Genomic DNA, 14,870 nt, shown 5'->3' on the forward strand with positions numbered 1-14,870 from the left:
TAGCTAGATACTAAAAGTTTTGCCTTTGCTGAATCAATGTCCTTTTAAGGTATCAACATTGTTTTCTATTATATTTTTCAATGAATTAAGCTTCCTAAATGAACATCAAGAAACTCACTAGTTGGTACAACTTTCATTCTCAACACCATCGATCTGACATTTTTCATAAGCGCTGAACACAGTTAAAACACACTGTGGGAAAAAAAACACTTGCTAAATTATGGGGGATTTTATGGAAAATAAAACCTCATGAAACTATGACTTAAGTGCTAAGAATGTTTGGTGAATATAGTAAATACTACAGCTTGACTCAGCATTCTGATAAGGCGGAGGTGATATCGTGTCCCACTGAGTTGTCACAGGATTAGAGGAAATGTACCTACAGCCCTTTGCACAATGCCTGACACATACCTGCACTCAGTAATTTAGTAACGATAACAAGGTGTCTTAGGAGCCTTGCCTTTATAATAATAAGTATGGCACAACGACATTTCCTCATCTTCTCACATTAAAAATGGATACCAACGAACTGCTTTGCATTATCAGGTCAATTGGCTCATGTAAAACTAAGAACAGCATGACTTTGAGGACATAAGATATTGAACATAGCCTATCAAAACTGACTAGACACATGCATAGTTCAGTAATATTTCTATAATGATTTTGGCAAAAGGCCAATTTAATTAAAACTATACAACGGTATACCTATTGTGAGCTATGTGCTATGTTATGGTGTTGTTCACAACTGTGATTCAAAGGTATGAAATCAACTTAGACCACTATTAAAAGAAAGAAAGTACAACAACAAAAAAAGAGAAGGTATCAGAGTGTACAAATGTAAACAAGAATATACACAATGTCACGGATGCTTTGTTTCAGTTATAAATAGCCCCCCCCCCACGGGTGTGCTAGGTGACAATGCTAATACGCAATCCTGGTGTGGCTCATGACTGAAAGTTTGAAAAGGCTGCTGTGTTGAGAACTCTGGGTCACATAAAGCTGTGTAAGATATAGTTGCATCCTCAAGAACATTCTAACTGTTGTTCATGTATGAGGCTCAGAAGACAGGGTGAGCTCTGAAGGGTAGAGGAGGAAAGAGCACCCTGGGTAGTGACAGGGGAGCTGCCTTCAGGGAACAGAGTAATCTAGGCTACAGCCCGGGGCTATCCTGTATGAGGACCCGAGTAAGCCAAGGAAGGTAGTTCAAACCACACGGAGAAATCCAGACCAGGGAGGTGTACTTAATTTGATAAGGGCAGGGGAGTAGAAGGTGATGTATATGGAGCTCACCTTTAGGATGTTTAAGTGAGCAAAGACTTACGGGATAGAACAGTGGGCAACTTCAGTCCGTGCCTGGGGGTGGCCGGAGGAAGGACAGCTGGCCTAGTGAAGGGTTCGCAGCCTGAGGGTGGGCGTTGGGGTCCGCAGTACAGAGATATCAGAACGGTGAGGAGCAGACCAGGTTTTGAAAAAGCGTGATTGTTATGCTTACTGTTTTCACAATCCAAATTGCAGAAAGCGTTCTTGTGAAATCCCTTTTGGGTGTACGGATGTGCACGCCACTTTAAAAGAACCCTAACTGCCAAGGTCCTTTCTAGTTTCAACCTCTGTTGGATGACTGTGTTTCCTGAAGAAGCTCAGGCTAAAAGGGGTGACGTGGTTAATCAGTGGCAGAGCAGGAACTAGACCCCAGGCCTTTTTTTAAATTCCGGGACGGCGTTCATCCCCTCGCACTCAGTATCTGTGATGGTTTCCATTTCACAAATGTAACAATTAGGTGAGGAGAGATCTAGCTGGAAAAGCTCACTGGCTGGATTCAGACATGCACCCCCTGTTGTTCTGCTTTCTGTCAGACTGCCGTTCCGACGGGCACCACAGGAAACATGAGTTTGTAAAACAGGCAGGCCTTCCCCCGTGGCCCCTCACGGGGCAAACACGATTTTGACTATAGCACACTCCCCATCATAACCATACACAACTGTCAAAATTAAAAAGATAAAATACCAAAGCAAAGTAGAGGAGCCACATGCTAAGGCCTCCTATCTCTCAACCCGCAGTCGTATATACATTTACAAGCTTTTAAAATTAGGGTCTGTTTCTAATTTCCTATTGGTTTATCAATGTCTCGACCTTTTCTCATCCATTATTTAATTAATTTATCTGTTTCCTTGTGTCATTCCCAAGTGCACATTTCCCATAAACTTCGAGGACAGTTTATGAAAATGAAAGAACATTTTTCCTCAGTAATGTTTTCATCGTTATAACTTCTGAGAACAATTTCTTGAGAGATGTTTTGGGAGTTGTATTCCAGAACATATTATCTTCGTGGTCTTCCCCTGGTAGGAAGGATAAATGATCTCGCCTTGAGAGTTGCTCTGAATTTTCCAGTTTTAGTGTAGAAGATAAATATGTCCCTCACAGAAGCTGCAGAAGTAGATTTCAAGCAGGCCTGAAGTTTGGTCCCACCAGGGGGTGACGTGCCTGGGAGTGATCGTGGAAAAAAGACCCGCTCTCACAGGACACACTGAGTGACTGGCGTCTGTTGGTACCAGTTACTTGTGTCTCCTGAGTGTCCTGAGCATTTGGGAGGCAAGGGAAGCGGCAGCGTCCACAAACCCTTTCTGAGGAAGGCAAAGAGAGCTTCTCACTATGGAATGAGAACACCACTCATCAGGGGTGTTCATGAGAGGAGCTCGTCCCACTAACTGGGAGTATTGCCGACTCCTGCTCTGTGCAGTGTCTCTGTTTCAGAAGTTGCTCTCTTCACCCACAAAGCGTCTTCTGATCAGTTACTCCATGGTCCCTAATGGCAGCCAAGTGACAACTGGTCCCCGTGTAGAGTGATACATGCTTTTCAACTAACGGAAGGATTCTGGGTGCCCTGGGCAACCAGGAAGGGGAGGGGAGGGGAGGGTGCAGGACAAGAAGCGCAGCTGGAATTGGGATTCTGCCGGAGGAGAAAGGGTGTACATGTGGTTATGCAGAGAGCTGCAGAAGAATTTAAGCAACACATCACATAAAACATGGAGGTAGGTAAATGCACAGACATATTCAGAAAATGGCAGACATGGATTCGGCTGGGGTCGTGGTTCGAAGAACCTCATTTGCTACAGAGGAAATTTAAGTTCATCCTGCAGAAAAATCTCTGAGACACAGTCTTATTAGTATTGTTATACTACTGGGATTCTCTTGTTGGGTGGTCTGGGTTCAGAAAGAAGAGTGGCAACAGTAAGTGGATGAACTGAATATCACAGGGTCCAAAGGCCTGGAGACCAACCTGAACCTGTGGTAGGGTTTGTGGCCCCAGAAGATGAGGCTAACGACGGGGCAAGGAGGCAGGGGGAGCTAGAAGGAGTCATGGAAATCACCTCCACGGGTTCCACTGGCTGATGTAAAAGTGCTGAATCCAACACAAGGTATGGTCCCCCCCCCACAGCTCAGGAAAAACACTTTTTACACTGCGTCACCATCCACACACGTGCTTCCCCACAAGCTGGCCAGTCTGAGGGTATGCCTTCACTTTTATTGCTCTGGACGATGCAGCTGCTCTTCCAAAAATTCTTTGTATTTACACTTATTTCATTATTAGGAAAATGAAAGATTTCCCCCCTAAAATTTAGCATTATTTGCTCAGGTATAATCATCCCTATTATGCATTAGCTGTATGATGTGAGGTGAGGTATTGAACTTAATTAAGCCTTAATGTCTTCACCCGTACATGGGGGATAGTAATTGCCCCTGCTGAGGGGCAGCTGTCTGTAATTTACAGTAAGATGACAGAGCAAAAGGCCTACTTTGGTGCTTGGCGCAGAATGAGAGTTCAGTAAGTTATTGTACTTATAGTATGTTGGTGCTTTTGCAATCCTTTCTCTATAATATACATTTGAAATCTATACTTACTTTTCTTATATGAATTTTGTTTTGTTGTCTTTATTGCACAGAACTTATTCAGTTTCTTGTTTTCACTAAAATTATCACATTTTAGAGCTGAAATAAGTATATTAAACTTTATCCTAAGTTTATTGGATTTTAAATTCATATACAAGTTGGGCCTATTGCTGAATTCTCTATTTTTGTCCATTTTTCTACTTTCATGTTTTTTATTCTGTAAGGTACTTTTAAAAGTTATCACTTTAAACATGTTCTGATTCTTTATACAAGTTCTTGTAGGACATGTTTTTCTTCATTAATCCTTTGTTGGTGAGTTCTTTGCTATTCTGCCCATTTATCTATTTATTTAGTATGAATTTTAGTACTACTGTGTGCAGATATAAAGTGATATTCTCATCTCTTAACTGGAATATTGTTAAATTCATCAAGTACTTTAAGAGATATTGTCATTTTAATTATAGTATTTATTCTTTCCCATCAGGAGCATGTATATCTTCATTTATTTGTTCATTTTAAATAAAGATTTTATTTATTTATTTTTAGAGAGAGGGAGGGAAGGAGAAAGAGAGGGAGAGAAACATCACTGTGTGGTTGCCTCTCCCGGGCCCCTACCGGGGGCCTGGCCCACTGCCCAGGCCTGGGTCCTGACTGGGAATTGAACAGGCAATCCTTTGGTTCACAGACCTATGCTCAATCCACCGAGCTACACCAGCCTACGCTATATCTACATTTATTTGAGTTGTCCTTACTTTCCCATTATATTTTTGTTTTCTCCTCCACAGGACTAGGAGACAGAAGACTTCAGTTTTAAATCAGATTCTTGGGAAACTGACTTCCTCCATCATATTGTTAGGATGGTGACTACATGCTGATTTCTAAGGACAATGTGAAAGCGGCTCCTTCTACTGAGAATCTGTCTCAGATCCGCGCTACCTGAGTGGGGCCAATGCAAATCATTTCACTAGCTATAAATGGCAGATGTTAATACTTCTCTAGTCACCAGATTGTTGTAAGAGTTATAACATACTGTATTCAAAATTATTTGAAAATGTTATAGTATAAACAAGGGTATAGTATAATGAAATGTAATTACACAAATATTTTTTGCTTCCCACAGAGTAAGCTTCTAGAGAGAAGGAACCATGGACTTCTCCTGTTGGTATCTGCAGTGTGATGCCGGCCCCCAGTAGGAACTTGGTAAGTACTTAAGTACTTCTGTTAGGGGGATGAGTAGATAGCAATAAATTAAAAAAAAAGAAAACGAATTGGTTTGGGGAATGGTATGGTTTACAGTAAACGAGTTTATTCAGTCTTATGGGCACATTCATTCCATCACACGTATAATCATCTTCTAATTCAACACTGACCAACTTATCTTCTGCTGTGCTCCCCTTGTAGCAAAAGTTTATACCTCTGTAAGTTACTTGGGTTCCTAGAACCTTCCTGTTATTTTCCACCAATGTAGCTGCTCTGCTAAAAATGAGATTTGTAGCTGGGAGCTTGGGTGGAAAGGGAGATGGGAGGGGAGGGAAATGTTGTATCATTACCCAACAGTTGACTCCGGAGCTAAGGATCAGGAGTGTACCAAGTTCACAGTAATGGCCATTGTCACACCAGATACTAACCAGAAGCCTTTCACATACTGTTTTTAACCTTGAATTAAAGGTGAACCAGGAGGACTTCTGTCTGCCAAAACTGCAGTTCAGGCTTTCACTTTCCTTGCGACCTTTCTGCCACCCCTTCCCCACTTTACTGCCTAGAGCTCAACACTCTTCCCACCGTGGCTGTAGGGAAAGGACAGCCCTGATGTAAGGTTTTGGCTCTTCACAGGAAAAAAATATTTTGTTTAGAATTATCATGTGCAGGAAATTATTAAGTATACAAACACATTCCATTGATTCAATATCTTAAGCATTTGCTTTAAAAAAAAAAACATCTCAAGGGCTAACAATGTGACCTTGTCATGAGAACTGGCCAAAACTCAAATATTTGCATTGAGGAGCTTCTCGGCTTTTGGCTCATTTGTAATATGGAGTCTGATGGATGCGTTATGTAGCAGAATGACCTTTCCATTTTCGGGATTTAAAGTAATTTAAGTAATGGCAAGAATGAACTTTAGCATCATTAATGTCTTCTTCGGATCCAAGATGCATTAAAGACTCAGTCCATATACAAACTTAGTGGGAAGTACATGAGTCTTACAATAAAATCTGCATAGTCGTTTAGAAAGTGCTTTGCCCCAGATCATCTAACTGTGCAGAAATCCTCATTAACTCACTGAGGTGGACAAGGAAGGTAGTTTCAGTACCCCTCCTTCCCACGGCCTCCCCTGTATTGCACAGATGGACTGACTGAGGTTAACCAAGAAAGCTACAGGACCCAGTTCCAAACCTGCTCCTCTGACTTTAGCTCCTGTAAATCAAAATTTCTCAGTCTTGGCACTGCTGACCTTGTAGGTTGGGTGATTTTGTCGTTGTTGTTGTGGGAGCCGGCCTGCGCACTGTGAGATGGTTAGAAGCATGCCTGGCCTCACCCACTAGATGCCAGCGACGTCCTGACCCCAACAGTTGTAACAACGAAAACGGCTCTGGATATTGCCAAATGTCCCCTGGGGGTGGAGGGCAAAACCACTCCTGATTGACACCAGAGCTGTCCAAAATGCCATGTCACCAGTAAGTGATAATTAACTCCATTCCCACAGAGACCAACTTGACTTTGTATCTGCTGTGTCTTATGGGATTCAGTTGCTAGATGTGTCTCAGACACCAGCTGGGTAGTCTCTAGCAAGAAGACTGAGGGCCATACTTTAATATTGTGAAGAGTTCTTTACCCAGCCAGGAGAGACTTCCCTAGACTAAGGCAGACATCTCAGATAAGCTTGTTTTTTTCTCTCTAATGAGCCACAGATCATGATGCATATTGAAGAACTATTGTGGTCAATAGTGCAGCTGACCAAATATTTCTACTCTGCCAATTTTGGGCTCAAAGTGGGATTGAATTTCCTGGCCCCCGTTATGGTGGGGCAGCACCTTGCAGCAAGTTCTTGCCAATGAATTGAGTGGAGCCCTATGTTACTTTGAGGCCAGAGCACTGAATAGATATTGAGCTTTCCCTTCCATCTGGATTGGGGACTGGCGATGTTTGAGATGGTGCTGGCTTGGCTCCCTCTGAAGCCTTAAGTCCCTGGAGTGGCCATGAGAGCACAACACTACTGCTCACCTGAAATAAACATACAGCATGAATAAGAAATAAATCCTACATGTTTTCAGCCACTGAGACATTCAGGTTACCTGTTAGCACAATTCAGCTTATTCTGACTGATGTAAGAGCTGACAGATGAGAAAAAGACTGAAAAACAGATTTAGGTTGAATCAAGGTCACCTGTATTAAAACAGGAAATGGAATATAAAGTCACTTTGAACTTCCCTGAGTCTCAGGGTTCTCTAGTTCCATTCACTACCTGTTTATTTAGTATTTGCCAATTGTTTCATTGTAGATTTCTATGTACCTGATATGTTATATAAATTTTATTATTCTACTACTCCAATCTCATTCTTTCATACACTCAAATAACATTTACTGAACAGTAAATATATGACAAGAATTATTTGGGATAACTTTGCACTTCGTATTGTTTTTGAGACCTTTTTTGTGATGATTCCAGATGGAAAATAAAAGAGGGAGTTCACTTTAATATTTAAAGAGCAAGATGTTTAGGAAATGAATTTGAAGTTTTGTGTGTGTGTGTGTTTAAACTTTCCATTGCAAGTGATTTCACAAGAGTGGCCAGGAATTCCCCAATATCACCTCCTCTTCTCTTACTTGTAAAACATGGGTGACTTTGAAGACTTACACACCAAGAACAGGCTGAGCGATGTCACTGAAGGCAGACTGACAAGGTTTGCACTGAGGCTTCAGAACTGGATGGATGGGTGATTTCAGGCAAGTGACTTAACCGTCTTGTGCCTTAGTTTTCTCAGCTGTAAATGGTAATCGCAATAGCACCCAAATCTTGGGGCCGTTGTGAAGAGTAAGTGATGCAAAGCATAAAGGGCTTAGAACAGTACCTGGCACATGTTCAGTGTTCAATAAATGTCAGTTCTAACATTTTAAAGGAGTGTTCTAGTCCGTGATGAATAAAGCACTGGAGTGTGACTGTAAGTTGCAAACATCACAGAACATGTCAGCTTTATTCACCATTTCATCCTAAATGTCCAGCTCAGTGCTTGACACAAAGCAGATATTAAAAAAAATTTATTAAACACGTACAGGAATGAGGAGGGATGAGGAGGCCGTCTCCCAGGCTCTTCTCCTAACCTACCACCATCTTCTGCCCTCATCCCACACGGCTCCCAGCTGTGAGACCCTGGAATAGTTACTCTCCTAGATCTCGCTCCTCTTTTGTAAAGTGAAAGAAAGATACCAAAGAGCTATGGACTATGCAACTGAAAATTAGAATCAATATTCTTAATGTACGTCATTCTTCAAAAAAGGACTACAAAGATGTCACAACATAATTTAAAGATAGTTAAAATGTACTTGAAAGTAATTAAAAGTACGGAGACTCTACAAAGGTACTCTATGATTAGTTTTAGCATTTTTCAAAAGAATTATTGGAGACTGTTTGCCTCACCAGGAAGGGCGTGACAATTCACCGGCACCAATGCCAGCGCTCAGACACATGCTGGCTTCCCTGAGAGTTCTGTGCAGAAGGAAGAACTTTATCTTTACCTGTTGGATAAAGAGTCTCAATGTGCAAAGTTGCAACTAGAAGAATAAATTCTGGGGATTTAATAGTGATTAGTCAACAATACTGCATTATGGATTTCAAAATTTCTGAGAGAACAGATCATTAATGTTCTTGCCACAAAGAAAAGAAGTGACAGAGGTCCGAGTCCCAGCCACGTGGCAGTCCTGTGGTGACATGTGCATGTAGCACACTGACCCACCATACACCTGAAACTTGGACAATGTTACATGTAAATCCTACCTCAGTTACAAAGGAAAAGAAGAGTAACTAGTGGTCTTGCCATCATATACTTCTTGGTTGTTCAATATTTGTATGGTTGTATGTGAAAGAGAAAAGTCTGACTCACCTAAGCAATGCAATTAATGGGACTTAAGCTTTCAGAGTCTCAGTTTCTGGGGAAACTAACAGATGGGAAAATAATACCCACTCCATTGGGACTGTCCAGAGCATTACATAAAATAACCTAACAAAAGACCAAGTAAGAAACAAACTTTCGATAAATAGGAGCAATTCATAGCATACTGATCATTGTAACAAGTATCTACAAGGGAACCACAGCCTTACAAACACTAGTAGCGTGGAGAGAAATGCTTCTGGCTGATATTGAGCAGTATGTAAGTTGGTTTCATGACATGAGTTTCAGATAGGCTAATGTAGAAGACACAGCAGGCAAAGAAGTGTATGCTTGCTGGGCACCCCGGTTTGGGAAGTGCTGGATGGTGACTTAGGGGGAAAAATTATGTTTTAACTTAGAGAACTGTGTGTCAGGAAACAACATGGAAAGGTAACATAAAATAATGGTTAAAGTATCATGTAACTCAATTTCTCTGTGCCTCGATTTCTCCATCTGAGAAAAATGGAGAACAATTCCTAGAACAGTGGCTGGAATACAGTAAGCATTTGTGAAGTGAACCAGCCCAGTGACAAGAAGGGCAGAAGTTACAAAGGATGGCCTGTTAGGAAGATGCTGGAGGACGGCCCAGCAAGGTGGCTCCTGGGAGTGCAACCTGGAAAATCGTCAGGCTCACCCATCCATACACCACTGGGCTCCTCCCACGGTGCAGCGGGAAGAGCTGTACCCATAAAGGGAGTCAATTCACATTTGAAGTGGCACAGATGGACCAGAGGCTAGGGCAGAAAGGAGCCCCAGTGAGGCTAGGAGGCACAAGCGTGTGCGTGCGTAACATGACGCCCCCTCCTACGGGCTTCCGCATTTGCACAGCATCCTTGGTACCCATTCTTTATATATGTATCTCCCCAAGGCAGAGAGGGCCTGCGGGTGGAGACTGAGTCCTGTTTGCCATGGAATCTCCCTTCCACAGTGTTCATTCAGTACGTGTGTGCTGAAGTGAAGCCAACATGAGTAATACAGTAAGATCAGGCTTGTAATTATTTAGCACACAGTACTTGGGGCCCTAACTGCTCCCCAACCCTTCATACTGCTCTAAACATCTCAATGTTAATGTATGGGAGGGGAGACTGTGATCCCAAGAACATGGCCCTTTGAGTGAAATCCTAGTCTTTTTTGCAGTGGTGGCCTAAAACCACTCAACAGCAAAGCTGCCTCCGAAGCCTTCTGTGGAGCCATCCTGCGGTCACCTTTCGGTCCAGGCATCAACACCTCGGATGGCACAGACACAACCAAACTCAGCGGTTCTGCAAATGAGCTGAATTTTCCTCCCTTCTTTCTCTACAGCCACACACCAATCAAACTCCCTTCTGTGTTTGCCTCGAGCAGCTCCCTCTCACACAGCACCCTCACTAATCTCTCAGTCATGGCCTCACAACGTGACACTTGGATGACCACCATGGAGTCTTCCCGTGATTCTGTCTACATACTGATGCACGATAAACTTGCCTAAAATACAGTGTCATCAAATTTTTCCCTGAGCCACATCTGGGCTCCTTATTTTTTACCTTTACCTAATCTGCTTTGGTTATCAAGATCCTCCATACCTTGGGCCTATCGTACCTATGTAAGGTACATATTACTTATTTATTCAGGTCTGCATGCTGAATCTCTTGGTCTAGTTAGATTAGTGACCTCACAGCATTAATCCCTAACATTGTTCTCTCATTTAAATATAATATCTAAAATGTTTGCTTCCATATATTTTGCCTGTGTTGTTTCTGCTTTTGGAATATCCTAATCCTTTGGCCATTCAGTTAATATTCCACACAAAACAACATATGCCGGCACTAATAAATAATTATATTATTTTGCATTTCACTCTCTGTTTCTTGTGTTATGCACAAGTGTTCCCTCTTCAACAAGACTAAATCGCTTGGGGGCAGGGAGTTTACATTATTTTTACCCATTTATCCAACAACTAGTCACTGAGCTCCAGAACTGTGCCAGGCACTGCACTTGGCTTTGGGGTCTAGCAAAGAACAAGGCAGACATGACCCTATGAAGCACCGACATCCCAGTGTGTGTGTGCATGTGTGTAGGGGAATAAGATAAAAATTACACATAATTCTAAGATTAGAAAGTGGGGCAAGCACCTTGAAGTAAAAGTATAGGGTGCGATGAGACCATGATAAGGCTTCATATCTTCAAAGAGTATGCCCCTGAGCTACGATCAAAAGGATAAAATAAAAACAAACAGGCAAATGTCCAAAGGGCTGAGGAAGCCCGGGGCCTCAAAGGAACTGAAGAAAAGCAGATGTCCATCATCTCAGTGGGCAGAGGATGAACCATATCTGACGAGGCTACAGAGGTACAGACTGGGTGTAGTTCTTAGCAATGAACCAGGGTCAAGAAGTAAGTACATGCTGATTGAGGGTAAACTTTAAGTGGTCTTTTAAGAGTTGTCATGCATGACAGTAAAGGTCATTTCTGAACTTTTGTTGTCTGTGTATTTGGAGTTAACAAAAAAGGCTGAACATCCAAAGCTTAAAAAATATGAAAACAAGTACTTGGGATTTTTGTTGGTTTTTAAAAATTCAATAGAAGGGGATGGGCCAATGACAAGAATAATATGGACTGTGGTCTACTCTACATTACAAGTTTGGTGCCAAATGCTTTACACAGGCCACCTAACAGACGGTAATGTATTTTAGTCATTACCACTGTGAGTAGGATTCAAGCCACTGACCCCAGAGGTGAGAGGTTGTACATCCATTACAAATTTCCACTTTCCTTAAGTGTTAAGATGCCTAAAGCAATATATTGTATTTACATCTAGATGCAGTGTATGAACTATATTTGATAAAAGAAATGACTTCACGTTCTCAACTTAAATCAAAGAATGCTTACTTAAGTATTTTTTTAATTGAATCCTACTTTAATGCCATCGTATAATCTTTTGGTTAACAATGCTCATCTTGATTATTCTAACAAAGGAAAACATGGACATTAATACTTCAGTTGTAGAGCTTATGTCATCTATAAAAACCCACATGAAAAAAATTCAAAATACATACCTGGGACATCTGTGAAGGTTTCTCCAAGGACAGATACGTGGAAATCCAGTCCTAAGTCCTTAAGATGCATTAATACCTTAAAAAAACTCTCCGGATCTTTATCATGCTCCCTGGAAATAAACACACAGAATATAACTTGTGATACCTTAGGGTACGTGTGAGGAAAAGTGTTTTCACTTCTCACAGTATCAATTCCTTCCACGGTCTATTGTTAGGAGAGCCTCTGGCATCCAAGTAGAGATTTCTCCCTATCACCTTTCACTGTAGCATCAGCACTGAGTGTTTTCATAAATATTATTTTTCTGTCATGTATCAAAAACCCAGTCCTATTGAAGTGGTAAAGCTCCGCAGCCTTTTATTAAGGGAAAAATCGATCATGTGTTTCACATTTTTTAGTTAAACTATAGAAAACCTAGTGTAGTTTCCTTGCCTGGGAAGAGGTTAATTTCCCACTTAACACAGGTTTTTAACAAAAGACCAGTCTTCACAGGATGATTCTCTGCTGACCATGAGAAGGCACCAAAGTCGCTTTGCGTTTCCATGAGGGTGAATACCTTCCCCTGGCATTGACTGAGCCCCTCTGTGCCCACAAGGAAGGCACAATTTAGGAAGTGAGACTGCAGACTCTCACTAATCTCTCATTTTAAATAACTGAATGGAGAAGTATAAAAACATCAAAAGGGGGTAGGCCTGAGTCTAAGTCCACTGAGTATTAACTTTTTATAAGGAGGCCAGTCAACATATTCTTTTATATGTTGACTGGCCTCCTTATAAAAAGAATATCCTTATAAAAAGATTAAATATAATTGTTTCACTTCATGGAGGCTTTGAAAAACATGTATTATTTTTGTTTAGCTTGTCAGTCTTTGTAATAACAGAATGAGAGGCTAAAGGGCACTAAAATAAAAAAAAATTCACCAATTCAAGCAATCACATTAAAATGGAACGAGTTATTTTTTACATTCTAAGGTGTGAATATTCTAGTATTCCTTGTATTTAATTACACTGTTTTAAATTATCTTATTTCAGACAGATGTGGGCCAGATGTCTTCAAAATATTTGTTTTTAATTTGTAATTCAGAATTTTAACTTATTTTCTATATTACAGAGAAATAGTTATATATCAGCAATTGAATTTTTCATTTACCAACTAATTATGTAAAATAAATCTGTAAATTGATCAAGCTGCAATATGAAATATGAAAATTACATCATTCAGGAAATCTCATGAAAAATGACATCTGCAACCCTAAACGTGTTAATTCACAATTCAGTCAATATTTTCAGTATCAAGAATTAAAACAAATGCATCTTCTGATTAACATTTTAAAATGGCATTTCTGATCTCATGGAATTGTAAATTCTTATAGAATTAGAATTCAGTAACTATTTTAAGCTCTATATCTCTGAGCTTGATTTGCTTCAAATAATGAAGAATGCAATGGCAGAGTGCTCTTCCCTTTTTAAGATGATGCGGACTGAATATATGTGCCATGGGGAAGTTTTTGGATAGTTCTCATACACACCACTGCTGTGGGCACGAACAAAGACTCAAAACAGTTTGAAAGTAAAGAGTACGCCGTATGCTATCTCAACCATATCAATCCAATAGCTGCCACTTCATTTGTAGTATGTTCTTTTAGTCTGATTCTCTTGGAAGTCCTTAGATGGAAAGAATGGAAACAATATAACATAATATATCTTAATGAGGGATCAACACTACAGGGAAGGAAATTTAGTCACTCAGTTCTCTAAGTTTTTCATTTTGAATTCCAAAAATTTTGGCTATGGATTCCCAAGAGAGTATCTATTTGAAATATTTCCTGCTAGTGTTTTGTTTATTTGTCTTGTGTTAAAGTAAAAGTAGATGTGATTTGGGGTTAGGAAGAATTTTAATGGGGTAGAAGCTGTAGTTCTTAAAAGATTCCAGTGTGTTTTCAAAGGAGCAGGCTTTATGAACCTATATTTTCAGTGTTTCTATATGAGATAAATGCATTACAATCCTACTGTATTTTTAAGATATTTTTATTGGTGGACAAAAGCTTCCATATTCAATAATTACTCTGCAAAAGAACACAAAGGAGATTTATACAAATCTCCTCTCTTTTGGTTAAAGCTATAAGATACAGATGAATGCAAGGTGAGATTTTTATTTCCTCAAAATCTCTGAGAAAAAGAAGCACTTTGTACTAAAATCCTTATAAAATTTCCCATAACACCAGGCACCCTCTCAATTACTTTATTTTGAACAAAGTGCTCTTTAGGGAAGTTGGATTAACCTGAAACAGCATCTACTGATGAGAGTTTGGGACGGTTTTAACAGTGAGTCTGGTACACTGGCTTAAAAAAAGGAAACAAAGGAATTTAACAGATGAGGGGGGACTCCCCCAAAACCGTAATTATCTTCTAGAAAGCGGGCCCCTTGTAGTACAGAGTTCCCCCACTACCTCACTATTCTAAGAGCCCATCTGTATCACAGTGCATCAGCTGGAGTTGTTGTGAGAAGCTTTGTTCAGCTTCAGTGAATGTTTTTGAAGATTCTTTCAGTGCATTTGCCCATTTCATGATGGATGATTTACAAGCTCACCTGCTCACACTGCTCTGAGTGTTCAGCAGTTTTTGACCAAAACCAGCATGACCCTAAGGCCCCACCTTCCCCATTCACCCGATCTTGCCTTGAGCAACATTTTGCTGTTCCACCCCCCCCCCCATGAAAACAGTGCTCAAAGGGAAACATTTTGGTGATGTGGAAGTGGTGAAACTAAAAAAAAGGCAGAAGTACTAAAAGGCATCAAAACTGATG

The 14,870-nt window shown here is 40.6% G+C and overlaps 1 protein-coding gene across 6 annotated transcripts in view; it reads right to left on the reverse strand.

Moving 5' to 3' along the window:
- GTDC1 (glycosyltransferase like domain containing 1) overlaps nucleotides 1-14,870 on the reverse strand; it is a 379,255-nt gene that overhangs the window by 17,095 nt on the left and 347,290 nt on the right. For all 6 annotated transcript variants that reach the window (XM_037155165.2, XM_053670687.1, XM_053670689.1 and 3 more), the window contains one exon: nucleotides 12,068-12,177. In XM_037155165.2, coding sequence (XP_037011060.2) covers nucleotides 12,068-12,177 — 110 coding nt within the window. The remainder of the gene's footprint in view (nucleotides 1-12,067; nucleotides 12,178-14,870) is intronic.

The sequence above is a fragment of the Artibeus jamaicensis genome, unplaced genomic scaffold (assembly GCF_021234435.1).
Source record: "Artibeus jamaicensis isolate MK-2021 breed Jamaican fruit bat unplaced genomic scaffold, CSHL_Jam_final contig_603, whole genome shotgun sequence".
Lineage (NCBI taxonomy): Eukaryota > Metazoa > Chordata > Mammalia > Chiroptera > Phyllostomidae > Artibeus > Artibeus jamaicensis.